At 46.1% G+C, this 19,924-nt stretch overlaps 2 protein-coding genes across 2 annotated transcripts in view; one reads left to right on the top strand and one right to left on the bottom strand.

Annotated features, from left to right (window-relative positions):
- Nucleotides 1-11,586, top strand: part of RHOJ (ras homolog family member J) — a 60,550-nt gene extending 48,964 nt beyond the window's left edge. The window contains exons 3-5 of the mRNA XM_056492957.1: nt 1,476-1,640; nt 2,708-2,803; nt 4,069-11,586. Of these exons, the coding sequence (XP_056348932.1) occupies nt 1,476-1,640; nt 2,708-2,803; nt 4,069-4,215 (408 nt within the window). The 3' untranslated portion in view covers nt 4,216-11,586. The remainder of the gene's footprint in view (nt 1-1,475; nt 1,641-2,707; nt 2,804-4,068) is intronic.
- A 4,735-nt stretch (nt 11,587-16,321) lies between these two features.
- GPHB5 (glycoprotein hormone subunit beta 5) lies at nt 16,322-18,497 on the bottom strand. The gene is made up of 2 exons (XM_056493658.1): nt 18,294-18,497; nt 16,322-16,510 (listed from the first exon to the last, which is right to left on the bottom strand). Exons 1-2 carry the CDS (start codon nt 18,495-18,497, stop codon nt 16,322-16,324), a joined length of 393 nt encoding a protein of 130 aa, XP_056349633.1.
- Nucleotides 18,498-19,924: the final 1,427 nt, after the last annotated feature.

Genomic DNA, 19,924 nt, shown 5'->3' with positions numbered 1-19,924 from the left:
AATGCTCCCACTGTCAGGAAGAGCCAGGCTATCCCTTTCACATGCCTTGCAAAACCTCTGCTTGCTCTCAGCTTCTCAAGCCTGAAAACAGACCTGAATTCTTCCTTGAAACTCAGCTACCAGAGCCAGCTGATGACATGTCACAGCTGTGATCTGAGTGTGTGAAAAGTCACCCTCTTCACCACTAGCCCATGGAGAAAACATCTCTCCTTCCACCACCCATGGCCTGTAGAAACTCTGAATGACCCACAGTGTGTGCCCAGGTACTCCAGGCTGGGTTTGATTTGCTTTCTGTTTTCAGGATATCTTCTGCTGACTGGCACATTGCTGTGCACCATGCAGGACTGCTCAGCATCACCTTCTGCACCAACATCTCCACACTTAACACAAACAAATTCATTCACACAATCACAGGATGATTGAGGTGGAAGAGACCTTCAAAATTATCTAATTCCACACACACACACACACACCACCAGGGATAGGAGCACCTTTCATTAGACCAGGTTGTACACAGCCCATCCAGCATGTCTTGAACATTTCCAGAGATGGGGCATCTTTCAGCTCTTTTTGGTAAAATGCTGATAAACCAGCACCCTTTTCCTGTGAGTGGTGGTTCCCCCCTTTCCAGCAGACACCTGGAGCTTGGAAATGTGAATGAGTGTCCTGGTTTGAAGGACAGGTGTCTGCCAATAAAGACAGAAGCTTCTCTTTGAAATGGAGAATGTAAACCCGCTTCCTCCAAATTATTATAATTTTGAAATTAAGGGGCTCTCAGGCAAAGAGATGGGAATTAGGAAAAACAGTTCTTTACCAGGAAAATTAAAATAGAAATGCAGTATTACACAGAACAATCCCAAACCCTGCCAGAGTCAGAATCCAAGCTGACACCCGTCAGTCAGTCAGGGTGTTGGCACAGTCCCATTCAATGGTGGCTGCATCCTCCTGCAGTGGCAGATGTGGTTCAGCTGGAGCAGTGCTCCTGGAGAAGGTGCAGTTTCCTCTGAAGCTCCAGGGATGATGTGGAAAGGTCTGGCTTTCCTCTGGAATCCAGTGGAAAGAAGGTGCCTTGGTGTCCAAATCTCAGTTTTTATCTGGGTAGGAAAGGCTTGGCTGCTCCCCTGGCTGGAGCATCTCCCAGTGGGATGATGGAATTTTATCAGTCATGCTCTGGGACTCAATGGCCATTAACAGGAGATATCTCCTGGAGGGAGGATGGGCTGTGGGAAAGATAAAGATGATTGCCCCAGCTGGTTTAAAGATGGCCCATGAGCAGATAATGTGTGCCAGGAGATCAGGGTCACTGCCCCAGCTGGGTTAACAGATGGTGACAGAATTCACATTCCTGGTCACATCCTGTATTGCAACCCAAGACAATGAGTGTGGACAGTGTTGACCAATTCACAAACCCAATGTGACAGCCCCACTCACAGCCATCCCCTCCTTGTGACACCCTGGCTGCTCTCCCCTGGCAGGAGGACTACAACCAGCTGAGGCCCCTGTCCTACCCCAACACTGACGTGTTCCTGATCTGCTTCTCCGTGGTGAATCCTGCCTCCTACCACAATGTGCAGGAGGAGTGGGTGCCCGAGCTCAAAGTCTGCATGCCCAACGTGCCCTACGTCCTCATAGGAACACAGGTAAAGCTTCTCCTCAGCACCTGGGAAGGTTTCCTATCTAACTCATGGGAAATTCAGCCAGATCTTCCCACTAGATGGAAACTCAGGGACTAGAAATGGAAGGCAACATTCAGGTGTCCAGACTGGCAAAGCTCATCCCATCTTTTTATTCAAATGTATATTAATGTGGTAACAAGTCATAAATACCTACAGGGAGAAAAGTTTTTGTGCAGGTCTCTAATAAGGAATAAAAAAAAAAAAAAAGTTTGTGGCTAGAAGCTGAATCTAAACCTCAAACTAAGTTTTAAGAATGGGAATAATTAGCCAAAGGACACGGGAAGGAAGTAGCCTCCCTTCATGCTTTTACATCAACGTTACAACTGGTGACTCATCATCCTGCTTGTGTTACAGTGATTGTCAGACTGGATGATCCAACCCCTTTGTTTTGGCCCTAAAAGCTATTAATCTGTCAATCAAATAAAAATGCCTTAAATATGAGTTTGTTACCAAGACTCAGAATCTTGGACAGAGACTGTGAGGGTAGGGATAAAACCACCTAGAAAATGTCGGAGCACTGGACAGTAACCTAAGTGAAATTAGAGAAATGGATCAAATTCTGGTCAAAACCAAAATTTTCATGCCACAGGAAATTCAAACACTGGCTTTGTTTTCTACACTGGAATAATCTAAAATATTTAAAAATAAAAACATTATCCTTTGCATCACACAGTCTGAAAATGGACAGGTTTGAAGTGCCAGAATACTTCACTTTGATGTTTTCTGTGGAAATGAAGGATTTTGTTTCAAGTCAGACTGAGCTGTGTCAGGGTGGGGTTGGGTGATGCTGTGCAGGGTTCTCCTACCAGTGGGGCTCTTCCCTGTACCACACCCATCTGAGCTGTGACCCCACAACCTGCAAAGGAGAACTAATTCATGGTAACCTAAAAATCAATTTTAAAAAATATAAGTAAATGTGCAATTCATTTCTGAAGTATCACCTGAGTTGAGGAGTGATGCAGATGCCCTGATGTGGGTCTGTAAAGCATGAATATCAATAATTGCAGCAGAGGTTTTGTGTTTTCCTCTAGATTGACCTCCGGGATGATCCCAAGACTCTGGCGCGGCTGCTTTACATGAAGGAGAAACCCCTCACCTACGAGCACGGAGTGAAGCTGGCAAAGGAGGTAACAGCTCCTTCTGATGCCCCATGAAGCTGCCTGATCACAGCTTTCCACTGGGTTTTTTCATTCAAGGCTCCTCCAAGGCCCATTGGTCCCAGAACAGAGGTTCTGTTCAAACAGCTGGACCCAGGCACATATTGTGACCCCTGAGCTGCTCCAAAATCAATCCAAATATAGAATATCCTGAGTGGGAAGGGAGCCAAAAGGGTCAATGAGTCCAGCTCCTGGGCATGTACAAGACAACCCCAAAAATCACACCACATGTCAGAGAGAACTGTCCAAACACGTCTGATCTCTGGCAGGTGCCATGACCAAGCTCTAAGAAAAGCACTGAGGAACGCCAGGCAGCAGAACAGATTTTAATGCCTGTTTTATCTAAGGCAGGTGTTTCTTGCTCAGGGTTCTGCCAGGAGATGCATGTGGCAAACCCCTCTCTGCAGTCAAGCCACCTCCTGTCAAACTCCTCCCTATCCCTCACAAAAGCACAGAGAGCTGGATTCCCACTTACCCATTGCACTTCAGGCAGCAGAGAAGGTGCTCCCAAAGTTTCTGTGGCATTGCACATTTCTCCTGGAAAGGCAGGGGGTTAGAAACACTCCACAAGCCCTGGGATGCAGGATTCTGGATCCTGGCATTGTCCCCTTACATGCTGCAGGTGTGTTATTGTCCCTGGCCCTCAAAATCAGAGCACCCATGAGCAGAACAAGCTGAATAAGCCACAAGGTTGCTGAATAAGCTGAGGCTGCTCTCCCAGGGCTCTGTGGGTGTTTGTGTCATGCCAGCATACCCAGGAGACTCCTATCCCAAAATGCTGTTTCCCTATTCCCAGAAATCAGCTGGAAACCCTCCCCAGGTAGCAGCAGCCCCCTGGGACTGGAGGAGGCAGGACAGAAGTGTGACAGCTCAGGGGAGAAGAGCCAAGTGTGTGAAGGGGTTCAGCCACAACCCAGCATTTCCTTGAAGCCTCCCCAGCTGCACAGACAGGAGGCCAAGCTCCTGGTCCAGCACTCCAACATGGGTGCAGCCCCTCTCTCTGGAGGGAATTCCTGCAGCCCACTCACCCCATGTGGTGAGATACTCATGGTGATGCTGATTCCTGCTCTCCTGCTCAGGATGACCACGTGAGCTTGTCCCTCCATCCCACAGGCAGCCAGATACAAAACAGAGAAATGCTCTGACCCCTTCCTAAACGTAGGGAGATGCTGGAACAGCATCACTGTCTCTCCCAGGAATGGATACTCACCCTCACTTTCCCCCTTCTCTTTCAGATCGGAGCCCAGTGCTACCTGGAGTGCTCAGCCCTCACCCAGAAAGGCCTCAAGACTGTCTTTGACGAGGCCATCATGACCATCTTCCACCCCAAGAAGAAGAAGAGGCGCTGTGCCAAGTGCCAGCGATGCTGCACCCTGGTGTGACGTGCCCTGGGAGGCAGAGCCAGCTGAGCTCAGCGAGACCAAGCAGGTTAGCAAGGCACCCAAGGTCACATGCAACTGAAAAGGGTCCTTCCTACCCAAATATAGGAGCTCTGCATCCTGTGGGACCTCCAAGCTGAATCACCCCTGGCCAGCTCCTGTCTCTGTGCTTCCCTAACCCTCCAGAGCTGTTTTGCAGCCTGTTCCCACTGCTGCACCAACAGAAACCAGGATGCCTGCTTGGCTCCCCACCTTAGGAATAAGGTGAAGGTGGCTTGTGACAAAACAAAGAGCTAAAGATGGCAAAAGAAACAGGAGAAACTCCTTTTGTGGCCTTATGCATCAGATTTAGGAATTTGCAGTCCTTAGGAATTGAATCTGAATTGACAGAAAGCACATGGAGATCTGTAGAAATATAATATGTAAGATATACACTATAGGTAGGATGTACTTTAAAATTGCTTTACTTTTATAAGACTTGCCAGTTCAGGAGATATTTCAGTTTGTTCAAACCACATGGAAGCAAAGGTGGAGTCATTCCAGTTTGTTTTCACCTAATGGTGAAACTTCACAGCATCAGGATGTTACTGCACCCAAGCTATCAAAATGGATCAACATTTACCTCCAGACTTAAGGAATGTTCTTACAACTAAAAAAAATGCAAATAACTGTATTTTTACAGAGGAATGTTCAGGCTGAGCCATGTTTCTGTAAGCTGGGAAAGGAAGTACAGAGTTGTAGCATTAATATACTGAAACAAAGAAATTCTACCACCAAAGAATATTGCCCTGGACATGAAATAGCAGCGTGAAACAATCCCTCTTCCAACTGAGAACAAGAACAAGACACATTGCCATGGCAACTGAGAATTTACCTTATATATCAGCTGGATTTCTACATCTCACCCAACAGCCAAGAATAGAAAAAAAAAATAAATATAGCCAAAGGTCATACTGACTTTAAGTGCTTTGAGGTGATCCAATTGCCTTAAAATTATCCTTTTTTTATGAAGTATTTCTGTAAAAACCTCGTCAAAGTGGAGTTGTGAACTTGTTGGCTTCCTGTAGCCTCCCTCCTCCCATTCATTTCTTCTCTCCCTGCTCCCATTTTCCCACCTTCACAGAGATTGCTGTTTCAGCTGCAGCCTGGCTGCTGCCCTCAGGAGTGGCAGATGATGGGCTGCAGCCAAGAGCATGGAGGTGGGAAATCCAGCCCACAGGGGAATGGAAGCTCCTGTGCTCTCCCCTTGCTGCTGGGGATTTTGTGCCTTCTCGCTGAAGCCTCTCTGGGGATCCTGCAGCTTTGCACGTCACAGCAGCACAGACTCTCCCAGGTGAGCTCCAAGGGCCTCTTGTCACCTGCAGCTGCCTCTGGGTACCCTGGCAGTGCCACAAGGCTGTCTTGTCATGGATTTCATCCCCCAAGCAGGAAACCACAGCACCAGCACACACAGATTTGAGGATGTAACTCAGAATGTCCAGGAGTGCAGGGGGGAGCAGGTGACAGCAGAGCATCCTCCCAGCCCAGGGGCACAGACCCTGCTCCCCTCTGCCCCCATCCCATGAGACTGGCAGCCCTCTGCTCTTGGGAAGCAGTGTCCTGACTGAGAGCACACCTGCCACCAGACAAACAGGGGGCTCCAGACTGGTGCTGCCCAGTGATGGGACTGCAACAGGACCAAGGGACCAAGCTTGAGCATCAGGACCAGGCTGATGGAGCTGAGCTCCTCCTTCAGCACTAATTCAACTTCATACAGTTGTAGGATGGTTTGGGTTGGAAGGGACCTCAAAATCATCTAATTCCAAGCCCCAGTTTACCATGGACAGCTACAGAAACCAGATCTGACACCCCAAAGCATTTCCAGGTAGAAATCAGCAATTCTCTCTGGCAAAAGCCATCAGACTCAAGGGAAATGCTTTGCTCTTTTTTTACCCAGTGCCCTCCACTCACCATCCCTTCCCCTTTGCACACAAAGATGGATGAGAACACAGTTGGGCCATGCCTGAGACAGACAAGTTCTCCTTATTGCTGGGGATTTTTTGTCCATGTTTTCTGTTTGTTTTTATTATATCCCAGACATTTACTTCAGGTGGTCTGGCTGCTAATGCCCAGCTCAGTGGGGTGCAGGGCTCCATGCTGTGCAACAGGGTTTGTGTCCATCCCCAGGCAGAGCAGGGAGTGCTCAGCTCAACAGGACACTGCCTAACAGCTCAACTATAATGTATAAAAATAGATTAGAGGAGTATGAGGAGAACTAGGCATGGATTAAATAAATTAATATTTAAGCTTACAACATGACTGGAAGTCCACTGAAACAACAACAACATTTTTAAAAAGCCTTTTACAGATTTCAGGGAAGTTATATCTGCACTGTGCTGCCTTTTACTTCAGTGGAAATTAATTAGGATGATTGTTTTAGCTCATGTAGGTTGCTGGAGAGTGATGTATGAGTCTCTGGTGGAAGAAGGAAAAGTCTGGTTTAGCTGAAGCACAATGAAAGTGCTCATGTTGGAGCTGCCTGGTTTTTTCAGGGCTTAAAAAGATGTGGAAATGGAGGAAATAGAAAATCCAGAGCGACAGGTGAGCTCATCCTAACATAACAAGCACACTGGAAAAGTGAAATGGAGCACCCTGGCATGCATCAGGGAAAGCCAGAAATAATCAAATTGGTTTTTTGCATGCCACTGAGTACCAGGGGATTGTTAATCTTAATGGAATGGCAAAGGATTGGCAGTAAAATCAAAAACCAAGTGGGAAGTTGTAGCATTAATGTAACTGCAGTGGTTTGAGGGAAATTAACTACAAAACATGGTGATGGAGAAGCTAAAATGCTGTTGTCCTCATGTGTTAAACTGCAGCACCCTGAACAAATCCTTGCATAAAGGGAGCAGATAAAAAATGTTAATATACATACAAAAAATGTTAAGGTTAAACAGCACTTTGCACTTACAAAATGGAGCACATCAAACTTGTGAGGCAGTAAAATTACAAGTTTTTCAAACTCATTTTGACCAAAATTTGAATTCTGGGAGCTGCAGGAGAGGTAGTGGTCACAACCCACTGAGAAATGGCCTCTGCACTCTATTTATTTTAATTTTTCTTCCAGCAGAAATAAATGTTTTTTGAAAAGCCATGTTTAATGCAGGTCCCATAAACATTATTCCTGTGTTAGGTTATGTACACCTGTCCATGGAATGTGGCAGTTTCTCAAGGATCTGCCCTGTTACACTATTTTTTTGGGGAGGCAGGGACAGCACAGGCCAAGAGGCTTTAGAAGGGGGTTGTAGGCAGATGTAAGGACTATCTGGCAAGTCATACCTAATGCCTTTTCTAAAAGCAACAGATGGTGTGTGAACAGGCAGTAAAGCTTATTTTCAGAAAAACCACAACACCAGACATAGAGCAAGTGCAGGCATAAGGCCACAGATATAAACTTCAAGTTATTTTCAAGCACCATTAGTAATAAGGAAAGAAAATCAATAGAGGACTGCCAGGTGAAGGGAGATGGGTTTACTCACTGTGAGATGAGCTGGAAATCAGATCCCAATTTCACCTTAAAAGGAGCACTGTTAAGGAGAGTCATAAAGGTTAGAAATCATCCCTGGAACTTATTTGACAGTGTCCCCTTAATGCAGCTGGTGTCAAAGCCTTTCCTGACAGACCTGCCTGTGCTAATGGTTGCTGTCACTCCTGAAGCACTCACAGCTTACAGGAAACTTGCAGGGTCCTGTAAAACCCATCTCCTTTGCCCTCTCCTGAAACCTTCCTGTTCCACCAAGGCTTCTTAACCTGAAGCTGCAGTTTCAAACAGAGTTCCCAAAGTATTTTCAAGCAAACCCCTGCAAGGAGGTATTAGAGGTATTTGAGAGAGATCTCAATCCATCAGAGAGTTGCTATCACATTAAAACCACCTGCAGATGGCTCTGCCCTTCAGAGCCCTGTGAGAACACCAGGACAGTGGAACTGGACAGCCCTGACACTTCCAGCACGACTTGGAGGAGGTCCCACAAAAACTCACAGCTTGTCCTGTGCCTCCCAGAGCTCTGGAAAGGTGGGGAGAAGGCAGAAACAGGGCTGTAACCCCACTCAGGTGCATTCTCATTTGTTCAACTGGATATATGCCCTGTGTAGGTACAGAATTCACCCCAAGTCCAGTATGATAATCACAACTATCATTTCAGCAGCTGACATTGATATTTCTCATCTTTTTTTTCACTTTTGAAGTATTCAAAAGAGACAAAGAATTGAATATAGCACTGCATCTTAATATGAAATAAAAGTTATTCCAAATTTTTTTATTAAAGGGATAGATTTTGGAAGTCCTCCTCTTACTGAAGAGAATCTCACTTCACAAGGAACTGTCTCCAAGTTGTTCATGTCTCATTCAATGCCACTGCCACTGCTCAGGTCATGAGAGAGGCTGATAGGTGATCCTTCCTGGTAGATTTTTACCAGGAAACCTCTTCCAGCTGCTCTGGTGTTGGTGGGTTGTGTTCTTTTGAACACCTTCAGGAATGATAACTCAATCACTTCCCTGGGCAGCCTCTCTCTCCCTTTAATTCATATATCAAAGATGCCCATCTGCTTTTATACCTTGCTTAGAGCCTGTGACATTTTCCTGTATCTATTTTGCCCAAGTGACACAGAAAATACCTCTTGACTCACCAAACCTCATCTGGATTTAAAATAATCTGCAGTGGCACCAATTTGTCTCAGGCCAGGATTGTCTGAAAGCACATTTGTCTTCTCCAACAGAGCAATCCATATGCTCACCTTGGCCCAGGGACCATTTGTTAAACAAAGGGGTAGGATGGAGGAATCTGGCTGCACATGCCTTCCTCCATGTATTTTCTTTTTCCCTGAGGAGGACCTTTAATGTTGTTTCATCCTACATTAAAACAGGAAAATCTGGAAATAACAGAACATTTTGTTGGTTCACAACTCTGTAGGGCTGGAGGAGCATCTGCTGTGACAGGAGGTGAGCATGGAGTGACCCACGTCACACAACTCCTGGACACGTTTGAGCTTTTGCAGAAATGAAGACAAATTTCCACTATGAATGTTTACTTTCCTCTTTGTGAATAAAGACCATCTGAGAGCAGGAAAAAGCCTCCCACTGATTTCAGTAGTGCCTTGTGATCTCAGCTGTCTTCACCTATCAAAACAAAACAGGAATAGAAATATTTTTGCACCAAAAGTCAGGACAAAATCACCAATTAGAAGTTGTGACTGCAATAGAATCACTTCTGCTTCAGGGGAGAGCTGCAAAATCAGGGTCCAGAGCCACAATTAGTCAGTTTGATCCTAAACCTTAATTTTTTCCTTTTAAAAATAAATCTTTTCATTTGAAGATGTTAAGGGGACGCCCATAACTAGAGCAACAACAACCAAAAAATCTTCAAATTATCTTTTGTTTTGTTTTAGTTAAAGCTTTCAGAAACACAGAAATTAAAATCTGTTCTCTTGGGCAGTTCCAGGAACCACACCATAACAGCAAAAAGAGTCAGAAGCTCATTGTAAGAGGGAAATTAGTTCAGAAACCCAGAAAAAAATCTCTTTAACATTGAAAATATGGATCCCCATCCCTTTCCAGATTGTACAGACCATAATGCAGAGTTTGGCATTTTCTAACTGTAATGACAGGGTGGAGTTTTCAAAGATGCTCTGTTGGCTTCATTTCAATTCTCATGAAGGCAATGGAAAATTTCAGTGGGGTCCACACATGGCTAATGTGGAAAATGTTTGAGAGTCTTTATATTTCTTCCTTTTCTGACTTTTTATTTGGCTGACCAAGCTTTGAGCACACAGATACACTGAGCCAGGTCCAAGGATCTTTTTTACCTTCTGGCTGCTGGTAAAGGACTCCTGAAAGGAGTTGGGGCACCCAAGGACTTTGCTGATCTCACCTTTGGAGGCTGGATCTGAAATGCCTCAGTCCAACCACTACTGAGCTGAAGATGGAAGTTACATTATATTCACAGTGTAATATTCCAGACATATGGTTATCTTTGCCTAAAGACTCATTGCTGTCACTTAATTTCATCTCATCCCATTCAGAACACCAGGTTTGATGAGGTTTTGTGAAGATCAGTTTGAGCTCTCAGTGATACCAACTCTGGTGAATTTTGACTTTGATTGGAGGCTAATGAATTCAGAGCAAACAGTTGTCACCAGTCTACAGCTTCCAGATCTTCCAACACAACATTTGTTTGTATTGATAACGTGGAGAAAAATTTGTCTGATGTCTGTCAAAGTAGTTTGTGGGTAAATCACATCCAGAGTGTGGCTACCATGTCTCTCTCAGTGCTTTTCCCCTAAATAAGCAGCTGCTCTAAGTGAATCACAGAGCTGGCAGGTCAGCCTGGAGCAAATGAGCCCAAACTCTCCCCAAGCCTGGAAATATTCATTCATAATAACAATAACAAAAAGTGAGAGGGGAAAGACACTGGCAAAGCTTTCACTCATGAGCAGGAGTGACCCAAGCCCAGGGTGCCAGGTGGGAAATGCTACAGAGGATGACATGGGGTGGTGGCCCTGATGCCCCCAAAATATGGGTTGAGGCTGGTGGATGGGCTGGGGGGGCCTCTGTGGTGTCACACCTGGTACCTGGGGCTCAGCAGCACCCTGGGACTGGGAGGGCTTTGGGAGGGCTGCAGGAGGAGCAGGGAGGTGGAGTGCAAGGAGAGCTGAATCCAGTTTAACTGCCATGATGCTGATGCACTTATACAAATACAAGAATTTCGCTGCACAGAGATTCTCTGCTCCCCCAAGAACACAAAGGACATTTCATTCATTTCTTTTTGTGCTTACTCAATAGTAATATTTAAAATTCTTCCTGAAGAATTGCTTAAAATTAACAGTTCAACAAGTTATTCTGATTGAGTTTGTGAAGCAGATGTAATGACCTCAACACAAACCAGGACCTAACTCATCACCAGCCAGGTCTTAGCCAGTTAGGACAAAGAGTCACTTACTTGATGTCAGCAACTGAATTTTTCTCTCTTAAATTTTTCTCTCTTATTGCTATGTGCAATACTGCTGGAATATGGGGCTGGTGAAACCAAAGGATGGGCACTAAAACAGTTTGTCTGACTTTTGAGTGGTATGCCTTTTTTCCAAAGATTAACCAAATATTCAGAATTCAAAGCAAAACAATTTCAAACCAAGGAAATTCAGTTTTCAAGCAAATGTGTCCTGCATAGTTTAAAAATCATGTAAACACTATTAATTTCCTATTTACAGCACATAATTCTGTACTCTTTTTTATCATCTTTTAAACATGTAATTACTGTATATTGTAATGCACATTAATATCGTTTATTGTACATAGTTTATTTTAACAAAATAAATGTATTGCAAAGTATTTTGACAGCATCCTTTTGGGGAGGTGTGCTGCTGTGTTTATTTTCCCATATGCACCTTGCAGGATGTTTCAGGTAGGAAAAACACCTATCAGCATGTTGGCAAGGAAGATGAGCTGAGCACCCTGAGGTGCAGCAGCCAGGGCAGGTGGAGTAGGAGGGAGAGTGAAAGGCTTAGAGTGAAGTTACTTGAGGAAAGACAGCACTGCTGGTCTGGAAACAAGAATATGACTGGCTCCACACCTCCAGGGATTCAGTGCAGAGATGTGGATCTTGTTTTTTGAAAAATAACAAAACTAATTACAACATAAAAATAAAATAAAGTGCATTTGTTACCCAGCTGTTCATTAAAATTTGTTTCAAGACCAGAAGCAATCTCATTGACCAGCTGGTCTGGTCTTCAAGTTAAGCCTAGAAATCCTACCACTCCTGAATAACATCCCTGATCTTGATTGAACCAAAGCAAGTTTCACCAGAGGAAGCTCTTTTAATGTTCCTGCAGCTTGTGAACCTCAGCAGGTTTAACTAGCCCTGCCTGGAGCACTTGCAGAGAAAAGACAAAGCATATCAAGGTTTATTCCTAATAAAAAGGCACTGCAGCCCAAATCCCTGGCTGCTATAAATGGATCCATCCCCAGAGGAGCCAGGACAGTCCAAGAGGGCACAGCATACAGCCTGGAATGTATTTTATTCACCTTCCCCCAGAGGAAGCTGGCATTACTCACCAGACTTCCCATGGCCTGATTTTACCTGGGGAGAAGTGGCAGCAGCACCCACATGTCTGGGGTTAGCAGCAGTGTGCCAAAGGCATCCCCCAGAGCAGAAAATCCCTGAATTGCTGCCAGATCAGGCTGGGTGGGTGTAGCCAAGGGAAGGATACCTCCATGCAGCCCTGATGCTTCACATTTCCCTGAGTACCCACAGCTGGGCACATTCCCTGTAGGGTGAAGGCTTTGCTCTGACCTAGGGCACTGCTCCCAGTGTTTTCATGTAAATGGGTTAACTGCATCACCCAATTTGTGCCTTGTCTTCCTTTTCTTTTGTCTTCACTCAGAGTCAGGATTAAAAACACAAAGGAGATTAATTTCTCATGTTTGGACTCAGTTGTTTATTAAATCTTCTCTAAAGTACAGAGTGCTGCAACACTTCTAGCTACCACCTAAAAGCAAACAAAATGGAGGTGAATCTTTAGTTTAAAACTAAACAGTCCAATAAAGAACTAACACCTGTATTATTTATACTTATATTTTATTTATTTCTATTTATCCCACTAACCAAACTCCTGTGACCTGTAGTGCAGCACTAACCGTCCAACCAGAAACTACTGCCTGAAATCATGAAGAAGAAGGAAGAAGTAGACAGAAAGAAACAAAAATACAGATTTCTGGCATGGTCATTTGGGCTGGCACAGCAGCTGCAGGGGAAATGAGCTTCCAGGGCCAGTGGACTCTTGTGACTGTCATAGAACAGGAGGGTGTTTTGACAAATACAATACAAGCAGTGACAATTGGTGTTCAGGTTAAATGAGCTACAACAAACCTGAGGCACTGCAGGATGCAGATGTGACTGGTCACAAAGAGCCTTGCAGCCTGTATAATGCAAAACACACTGTGGAGAGGAAAAAATCATCTGTAGCATCTTCCCAGTGTCCAAAAGGGAGACTGAGGCCCAAAGACACCCCCTGCTTTTTGTGGGAGGGAGAATACCTGAGGTGTCGTGGCCCTTGTGGCAAACACTCCTTGCAAACACCAAAAACACTCCAGAGACAAACAAGCTGTTCAGCTGCTTTGGACAGGCTGGGTGGTGAGATATGAATCCATGGCTTCAAAGAGCATTAAAATGCTCCCAAGGAGGTGATGTTTGCCTGGGAAGAAGTTTCTCATGCTCTGAAATACATGGGCTGTGTTGACTGCCTGCAAATTCTGAGGATGTAGCACCCCAGCTTCAGCATTAAGGATGTAAAAACTGAAGACCTGTCACAAGTTGTGACAGGACAAGGAGCAATGGTTTTAAACAAAAAGGGGGTTGATTTATACAAGAAGTTTTTTACAGTGAGGGTGGTAAAACACTAGGTTTGAAAGTTGATGTCAATTTAACAGGATTAAGACCTACTAGTGTAATAATTTCTGGGGGGAAATTTCTACATTTGCAATCTGGTGTTGGTTGGATTTCTGTAACTCAGGGCAGACCCAGAGCATCCCTTTTTCTCTCCTCCTTGAAAGATCATCTCACAGTGGCCTTTTTCTGCCTTGGTTTCAGTCAGTACATCCTTCCCACCTCCCCCTGCTGCTCCCCAGGCTGGCTGCATCAGTCAAAGCCCTTTTCCCACCCCGCAGTGTTTTGTTCTGGTCACTTGCTGAGGTCTCTGCTGTCTCACCGTGCCTGGGTACAGCCCTGATTTCCTGCTGGCTGCCAAGAAAGGAAGTTTGCCACTTTCTAACCCTGCCTCTAATCCTGAGACTGCAGCACAGCCAGACTCCATCAGAGGAATTCACTGAAGGAAATGATTTCACACCAAGGAGATGCTTTGCAGGTGTTCACAGCTCTGGCAAAGACTTTGTAGGAGCTTACAGATATTCTACATGAGAAATCTCTGCACACAGAAAAAGAGGGACACAATGCTTTAAATTGCTTTCATACTACACTTCTGAGGTTTATTAAGAGCACAAAACAATTTGCAGGTTTCCCATAATAACTGTAATGCCAATTGACAAAATCAGAGGGGTCATGAGGTGCAATTTGAAACAAAACATGAGGACTTTTTAAAGGGTAGTTGAACTCTCCATCAGCAGAGAAAACTGCTCCTGGTGCTGTTGGACACAGCAGAATCTATTCAGAATTACAAAAGGTAGGGTGATAAAAACACCTTCTTCTTACTCAGTCATAGTACAGCCTTTACAGATTAAAACAAAACAGGTGATAAATTACAGGTTAAATTTAATCAGTCTCAGTGGATAGGACACCTGGGGAAGTTTCAAGCAGGCATCCCTGTCTTTGAAGGTGACTGCATCCAGAAGACAAGGCACTGAGTGGGGGGAAACAGGTGCAGGTATTGCTCTGAGCAGCAATTCTCTCCTAATGGCTATCTGAGAAGGTGTCTTTGTTTTGTGAGCTCCTGTGGGCCTCTCCCACTTGGCAAATCTTCCTTTGTTCGCTTAATTTCCCATTTTGCTCAGGGGAGAAATGAGGGGTGAATGTGAGAGTGTCCTCCTGCAGGTGGGAGCCAGGGAACAAAGGCACCAGTGTGGCTGTGGGCACAGGGGGCTCCTGTGGCAGCTCCCAGGGGTCCCCTGGTTTTAAAGAGAGGGTCTGAGGAGGTGAGAAGTGTCCTGTGACACCTCTGCTCTCTTTCCTGTGCTGGACTTGTCCCACCCACCGTTCCTGGGCACTGCTCAGCTTTCCTGCAAGCACATCTGGCTGCCCCAGCCCTGTGTGCTGCCCCAGGGGAGCAGGTCCATGGAGCTGAGCAGCTCAGGGAAGTGTGGGAACACCCCCCCTTAGCCCCCTCTTTCCCAGCACCTCAGCCAAGGGCTCGCTGAGACCAAACCATCATCCTTGCCTCTTGGCTTGGTCCCTCTGGCTCTGGAAATCGTCAGGAGAGATGCCTTGGGCTCTGCAGAGTCTCTGGTTCCACGTGAAGCCATTTCCCCTCCAATCCCTGGACAAAAGCAGATGGTTCTGTACATTTAATGTGTTTCTCTCTTTTGTTTCTTTTTTTCAGGAATTGTCCCTTGTGAGGCCTTTTTTTTTTTCCAACACAATAGCTCCAATTAAGCAAAGCACTGAAATACATGCTTAACTGTAAAAGTCCACTGATATTAAGCAAAACACTTAATCATGAGCTTAAGTCCTTGGCTGAGTCAGGGCTGAGTATGCATTCTCCCTAATTTCAGAGTAGTGATCTGAATACTTATTTCCATTTTGTTGGCCTTGAGACTTTTTTTCTTTCACTGTTATTCCTGAATGACTTCAGGGTAAGATTAACTAATGGGGGTGGGAGGGGGAGGTGGTGAAAGTGTTGGTAACTGCATTTATGTTACTGAGAAGAGGCTGAACCCCAGATGAATCAGGCTGTTATGGAGGATGCAATGACTTTTTGGGGTGTTCCCAGACATGGCTCTTCTGTCCATGGAGGGAGAATTTTAATTTTAATTTTAAAACTATTGCATTAACAGTATGAATTCTGTATTACATAATGATTTTAATTTCTGTTTTATTGTTTAACTTCAATTCTTTCAATATTCCAACCAAATTTTAGAAAGCCTCCAGACATGTCCCTGAATCAAATGTATGAAGATAATCAGTTAAGTTGAGAATTTAATATTCCTTTGTTTTCTTTTTTATTAATTCTCTCTCTTATTTTAGCATGCCTCCTATGACCTGACCCTGTGCTGTCTCATGATTTTAAGCATTTTTCAGAGTTCCAAGAAAATTATCTGAGTTTCTTTGAAAGCCTCTTCTGAATTGCTAGCCTTATTGCTAGTCTTTTTATTCTGTCTTCGTGCAGAGAGAAAGGTCACACAGAGTGAAAAGCTCACGAGGGGGAACAGAAACTGCAACATTTCTTTTTGTAAGGCAGTGGGTTTCTACAGCAATAATGCTTTGAGCAGCACGAGGAGAGGGGATTAAGCCTCATCAGAAAAGTCAGTGATTAGGAGCATTACAAGGCAAGAACAAATTCTGGGCTGGTTCACACCCTCCAGGGCGTGAAGCCGGGGGAGGATGGAGCCCTGCTCAGCCCAGCTGGGTCAGTAGGTCTCACACTCGGTGGTGGCAGTGGAGCAGATGTCACAGTGGCAGCGGGTGGCCACCGGGTAGGTGTAGGAGGGCTCCACGCCGGGGGCACAGCCGGGCAGCTGCACCGTCACCATCCTGCTCTCGTTGTAGGTGCACACCCGGTGGTGGGACTCGATGTAGGGCGGCTCCAGGATCGGCTTCTGCGCGGGAGAAACGCTGCCCTCAGGCAAAAGGCGAGACAAACATCTGGAGCCCCGCTTTCCTCAAGGGGATTGCGGAATAAATACGTGTGTGTAAATAGAGGAGCTACTGGATCAGGTGGAAGGGATCATGGAAATAAATTTTAGGTTGCATCCTTCAACGCTTCCCTCTTGGAGCCCTGCCATGGAGGGGAGTGAATGCATATAGGTGTTTCAGATTTTTAATGCATAAAGCTCCAATTAAAATCTGTTTGAAGGTAGGCAAAAGATTATCCCAAAAGCTGGTTTTTAGCAGAGTATGAGTGTTTCAACAAAACGCTGCCAAAAGTAGCTGCTTTCTTCCAAAAGCATTGATTTTCCATTAAATAACTCTGCTCCATAAGCTGCTTAAGAGCAGGGGTGCATCCAGGTGCCAAAGGCTGGGGTTTTTTCTCAGCCAGACCAGTCTTCCCTGTCAGGCTGCACTTCCCATAAATCCCAATGGCTCCACACTGTGGGGAAAGCTCTGGGCACAGCAGCCAGCATAGGAGTCTGCAATTCCTCCTGAGAAAATCAGCTTGGCCAGAGACCTCAGCCATCAGAAGATGATGGGAGCCTGAAGGCCTTGAAACCCACCCTGCCTTGTGGTATCACAGTGGCATTTGTTTTGCTGAAAAATCACTTTCTCCTTTACAGGGACACCCATTTTCCAAAGACTCCAGGAATGGGCAGCACACACAGCAATGGGAGCCCATTGCCTAAGGTGACACTGCCAGAAGACATTTTAATTTCTTTCTTTCCCTCTGTGCTGTGCAAAGAGCCCTCCCTGGGAACCAAGGATGACGGAGTGGGACAGAACAGGTGCAATATTTCAGCAAGAAGATGTGCAGACATCCTCTCTCTCCAAAGCCTCCATCCAAACACATTGTGGTGCCTTCTGGAAGCTGTTGAACCCACAGCCATGTGCATTCAGCTGAACTACATCCCAGGGGCACTGCTGTACAGCAGGAGAGGCTGCAAGGTCTGAGCTGCCAGAGGAGCTTGGGAGTAGGGGGAAGCAGGGCTCAAGAGATCCTTCAAAGGAATCCCATCCCAGCATGGAATCTGGCCACTGGTGGCCTTTCCCCTCATCCCACCAAGTCATGAAAAAGGGGAGTCAAAGCTGGCACACAGACCCTGGCTCCTCCTCTGGTCACTAATGTAGAGTCCTTCTCTTTATGTGCACAAAATCCCTCTGAGTTACTCAAGGTTTTCTGAATAAATTAAACTAGAATTGGCCCCTTGAGCTTTCCAGTTGCAGAACAGCACAGTCAGAAACTTGTTCTCTGGCATGTGTGTGGAGGTACTTATGCTCTTTCTTTCTCCCTCTGAACACCCCTAAAACTCAAGTACTTCATATTTATCCAGGGCTATGATTTAAAACCAGACCAAATTAGAAACAGACATTAGCTTTGGGTTTTGCTTTTTGGAACAAAATATATTACCCGTCAATCGGGATCTCCATCTTAATCTCCAAGGAATATTCTTTTTTCAAGCTAAGTAATAAAGTCCTCCCTCTCCTTAAGTGTTCAAGCTGTAAGAGGCTTTCAGACTGCATAGTAAGAGCATTACACAAGTGCTTCATTAATATCATCACATGGCTTCCATTCCCCTTAGGGGCAGAGGGAGGAGGGAGGGAACAACCAACAACAGACGCTGGCAGAGGCAGCCAGGGGGGCATGAGCAGGGCACTGGGTGGGTGCCTTTAGAGGGTTTTTCTGGGGGACAAGTGCCAGGCAGGGATGTCCCTGGGGCCCAGCCTCACCTCCCAGGTCTCGCAGCGTCCCCAGCAGGCGTCCGTGGTGACCCTGAGCCCACGGCAGCCGGGTTTCCTGGCCAGGAAGGTGAATTCCCTCACGGCACAGCCCACGAACGTCCGCAGGTCGATGGCCGAGGCCTTGGTGGGGGCACCGCGGCCAGACAGCAGCAGGACAAGGAGGGCTCCCAGGGTCAGGCAGTGGAGCTTCATGCTGGTGGCAGAAGGGAGAGTTGTGTCAGGTTAGGTTGGGTTGGTTTGGACTGGGTGGGGTTGGATCAGGTTGACTTGGGTTGGGTTGTGTTGGATCAGGTTGGGTCGAGTTGGGCTGGGTCGAGTTGGGCTGGGTTGAGTTGGATCAAGTTGTGTTGGGTTGGATCAGGTTGGATTCGGTTGGATCAGGTTGTATTGGGTTGGATTGGATTGGATCAAGTTGGGTTGGGCTGGGTTGGGTTGGATCAGATTGGATCAAGTTGTGTTGGGTTGGATCAGGTTGGATTGAGTTGGATCAGGTTGGATTGGGATGGATCAGGTTGGGTTGGGTTGGGTTGGATTTAATTGGGTTGGGTCAGGTTGGATTAGGTTGGGTTGGGTTGGATCAGGTTGGATTGGGTTGAATTGGATCAGGTTGGGTTGGATCAGGTTGTGTTGAGTTGGGCTGGGTTGGTTTAGGTTGGGTTGGGTTGGGTTGGGCTGAGCTGGGCTGGGAGGGTCAGCACAGCCCAGCAGGCAAGAAGTACAATTGGATGGCCTCAGCTGAAGCAGGGGTAGCCCTTCCTCCCTTCACACACAGAGTTACCCTTTTTCCCCCAGCCTGGGAGAAGAGGGGCAGATGGAGGAATGAGTGGCCACCACTCCCAGAAGTGGAAAATCTCAGTGAAAAGTTCTGTCACAGAATGCAGCAGTGTGAAGACTTTCCCTGCAGAGCAGAGGGAGTTGGCCTGGAGAAGTCACCAGCCCCACTGAAATCTCCATATTGCAGATCTGTTTTGCAGTACATGCCTTTCTACCACCCTGTTTGGGTTGTTCTGAGCTCACACAAAGCCAACAGCTGCATAGATGGGAGCCAAGCATCCCTGAATTTGTGCTGTAATCTCAGCATCTCCCAGAAGTTTTACTGGAGGTGCCAATACCCTGTGCACTGGACTTGTGCCATTCCTCTCCCAGAGGGGCTGGCTGTCCCTTCAGCACAGCTCAGACCCACCCAGGCTGCCAAGCTGGTCAGACAAGGGGGGACATGGCCCAGGTGACCAGAGGAACCCTGAACTCCTCACACCAGCATCCAGCAAGACCCTCTGATACCTGCTGACCTCCTGTCTCAGCAAAGAAAGCAAACAACTTCTCTGGGACAGCTCCTCTGCCAAAAACAGAAAGCTGGAAAAGTAGCTCTAAGCCGTGAGGTCTGTTTCACAATTCACATACTATCATTGCATTTAAATACATTTATCTTGTAAATACATCTATCTTAGAAACCCCAGATTTGACACCTAATTTTGCGAAAATCAGCTACTACATGGGGCACAAACAGGTGTGTGCTGGGGTCTGTCCTCAGCTGGACAGACCAAAATTAAGTGAGCTGGGACTGCCATTTGCCTGGCTGATGCTTGAGTCTCTAGGCTCCTATTAAACAAAATTATTTA

This window comes from Oenanthe melanoleuca, chromosome 5 (assembly GCF_029582105.1).
Source record: "Oenanthe melanoleuca isolate GR-GAL-2019-014 chromosome 5, OMel1.0, whole genome shotgun sequence".
NCBI classification, from domain to species: domain Eukaryota; kingdom Metazoa; phylum Chordata; class Aves; order Passeriformes; family Muscicapidae; genus Oenanthe; species Oenanthe melanoleuca.
Note: the sequence above shows the minus strand (reverse complement) of the source record. Positions and strands in the feature narration are given on the sequence as shown.

Excerpts from the sequence above, each read along its gene's own strand:
- GPHB5 (XM_056493658.1), bottom strand. The coding sequence starts at position 18,497 with ATGAAGCTCCACTGCCTGACCCTGGGAGCCCTCCTTGTCCTGCTGCTG. Across the intron at positions 16,511-18,293 it reads GACGCTGCGAGACCTGGGAG|AAGCCGATCCTGGAGCCGCC; the intron begins GTGAGGCTGGGC and ends TCTCCCGCGCAG.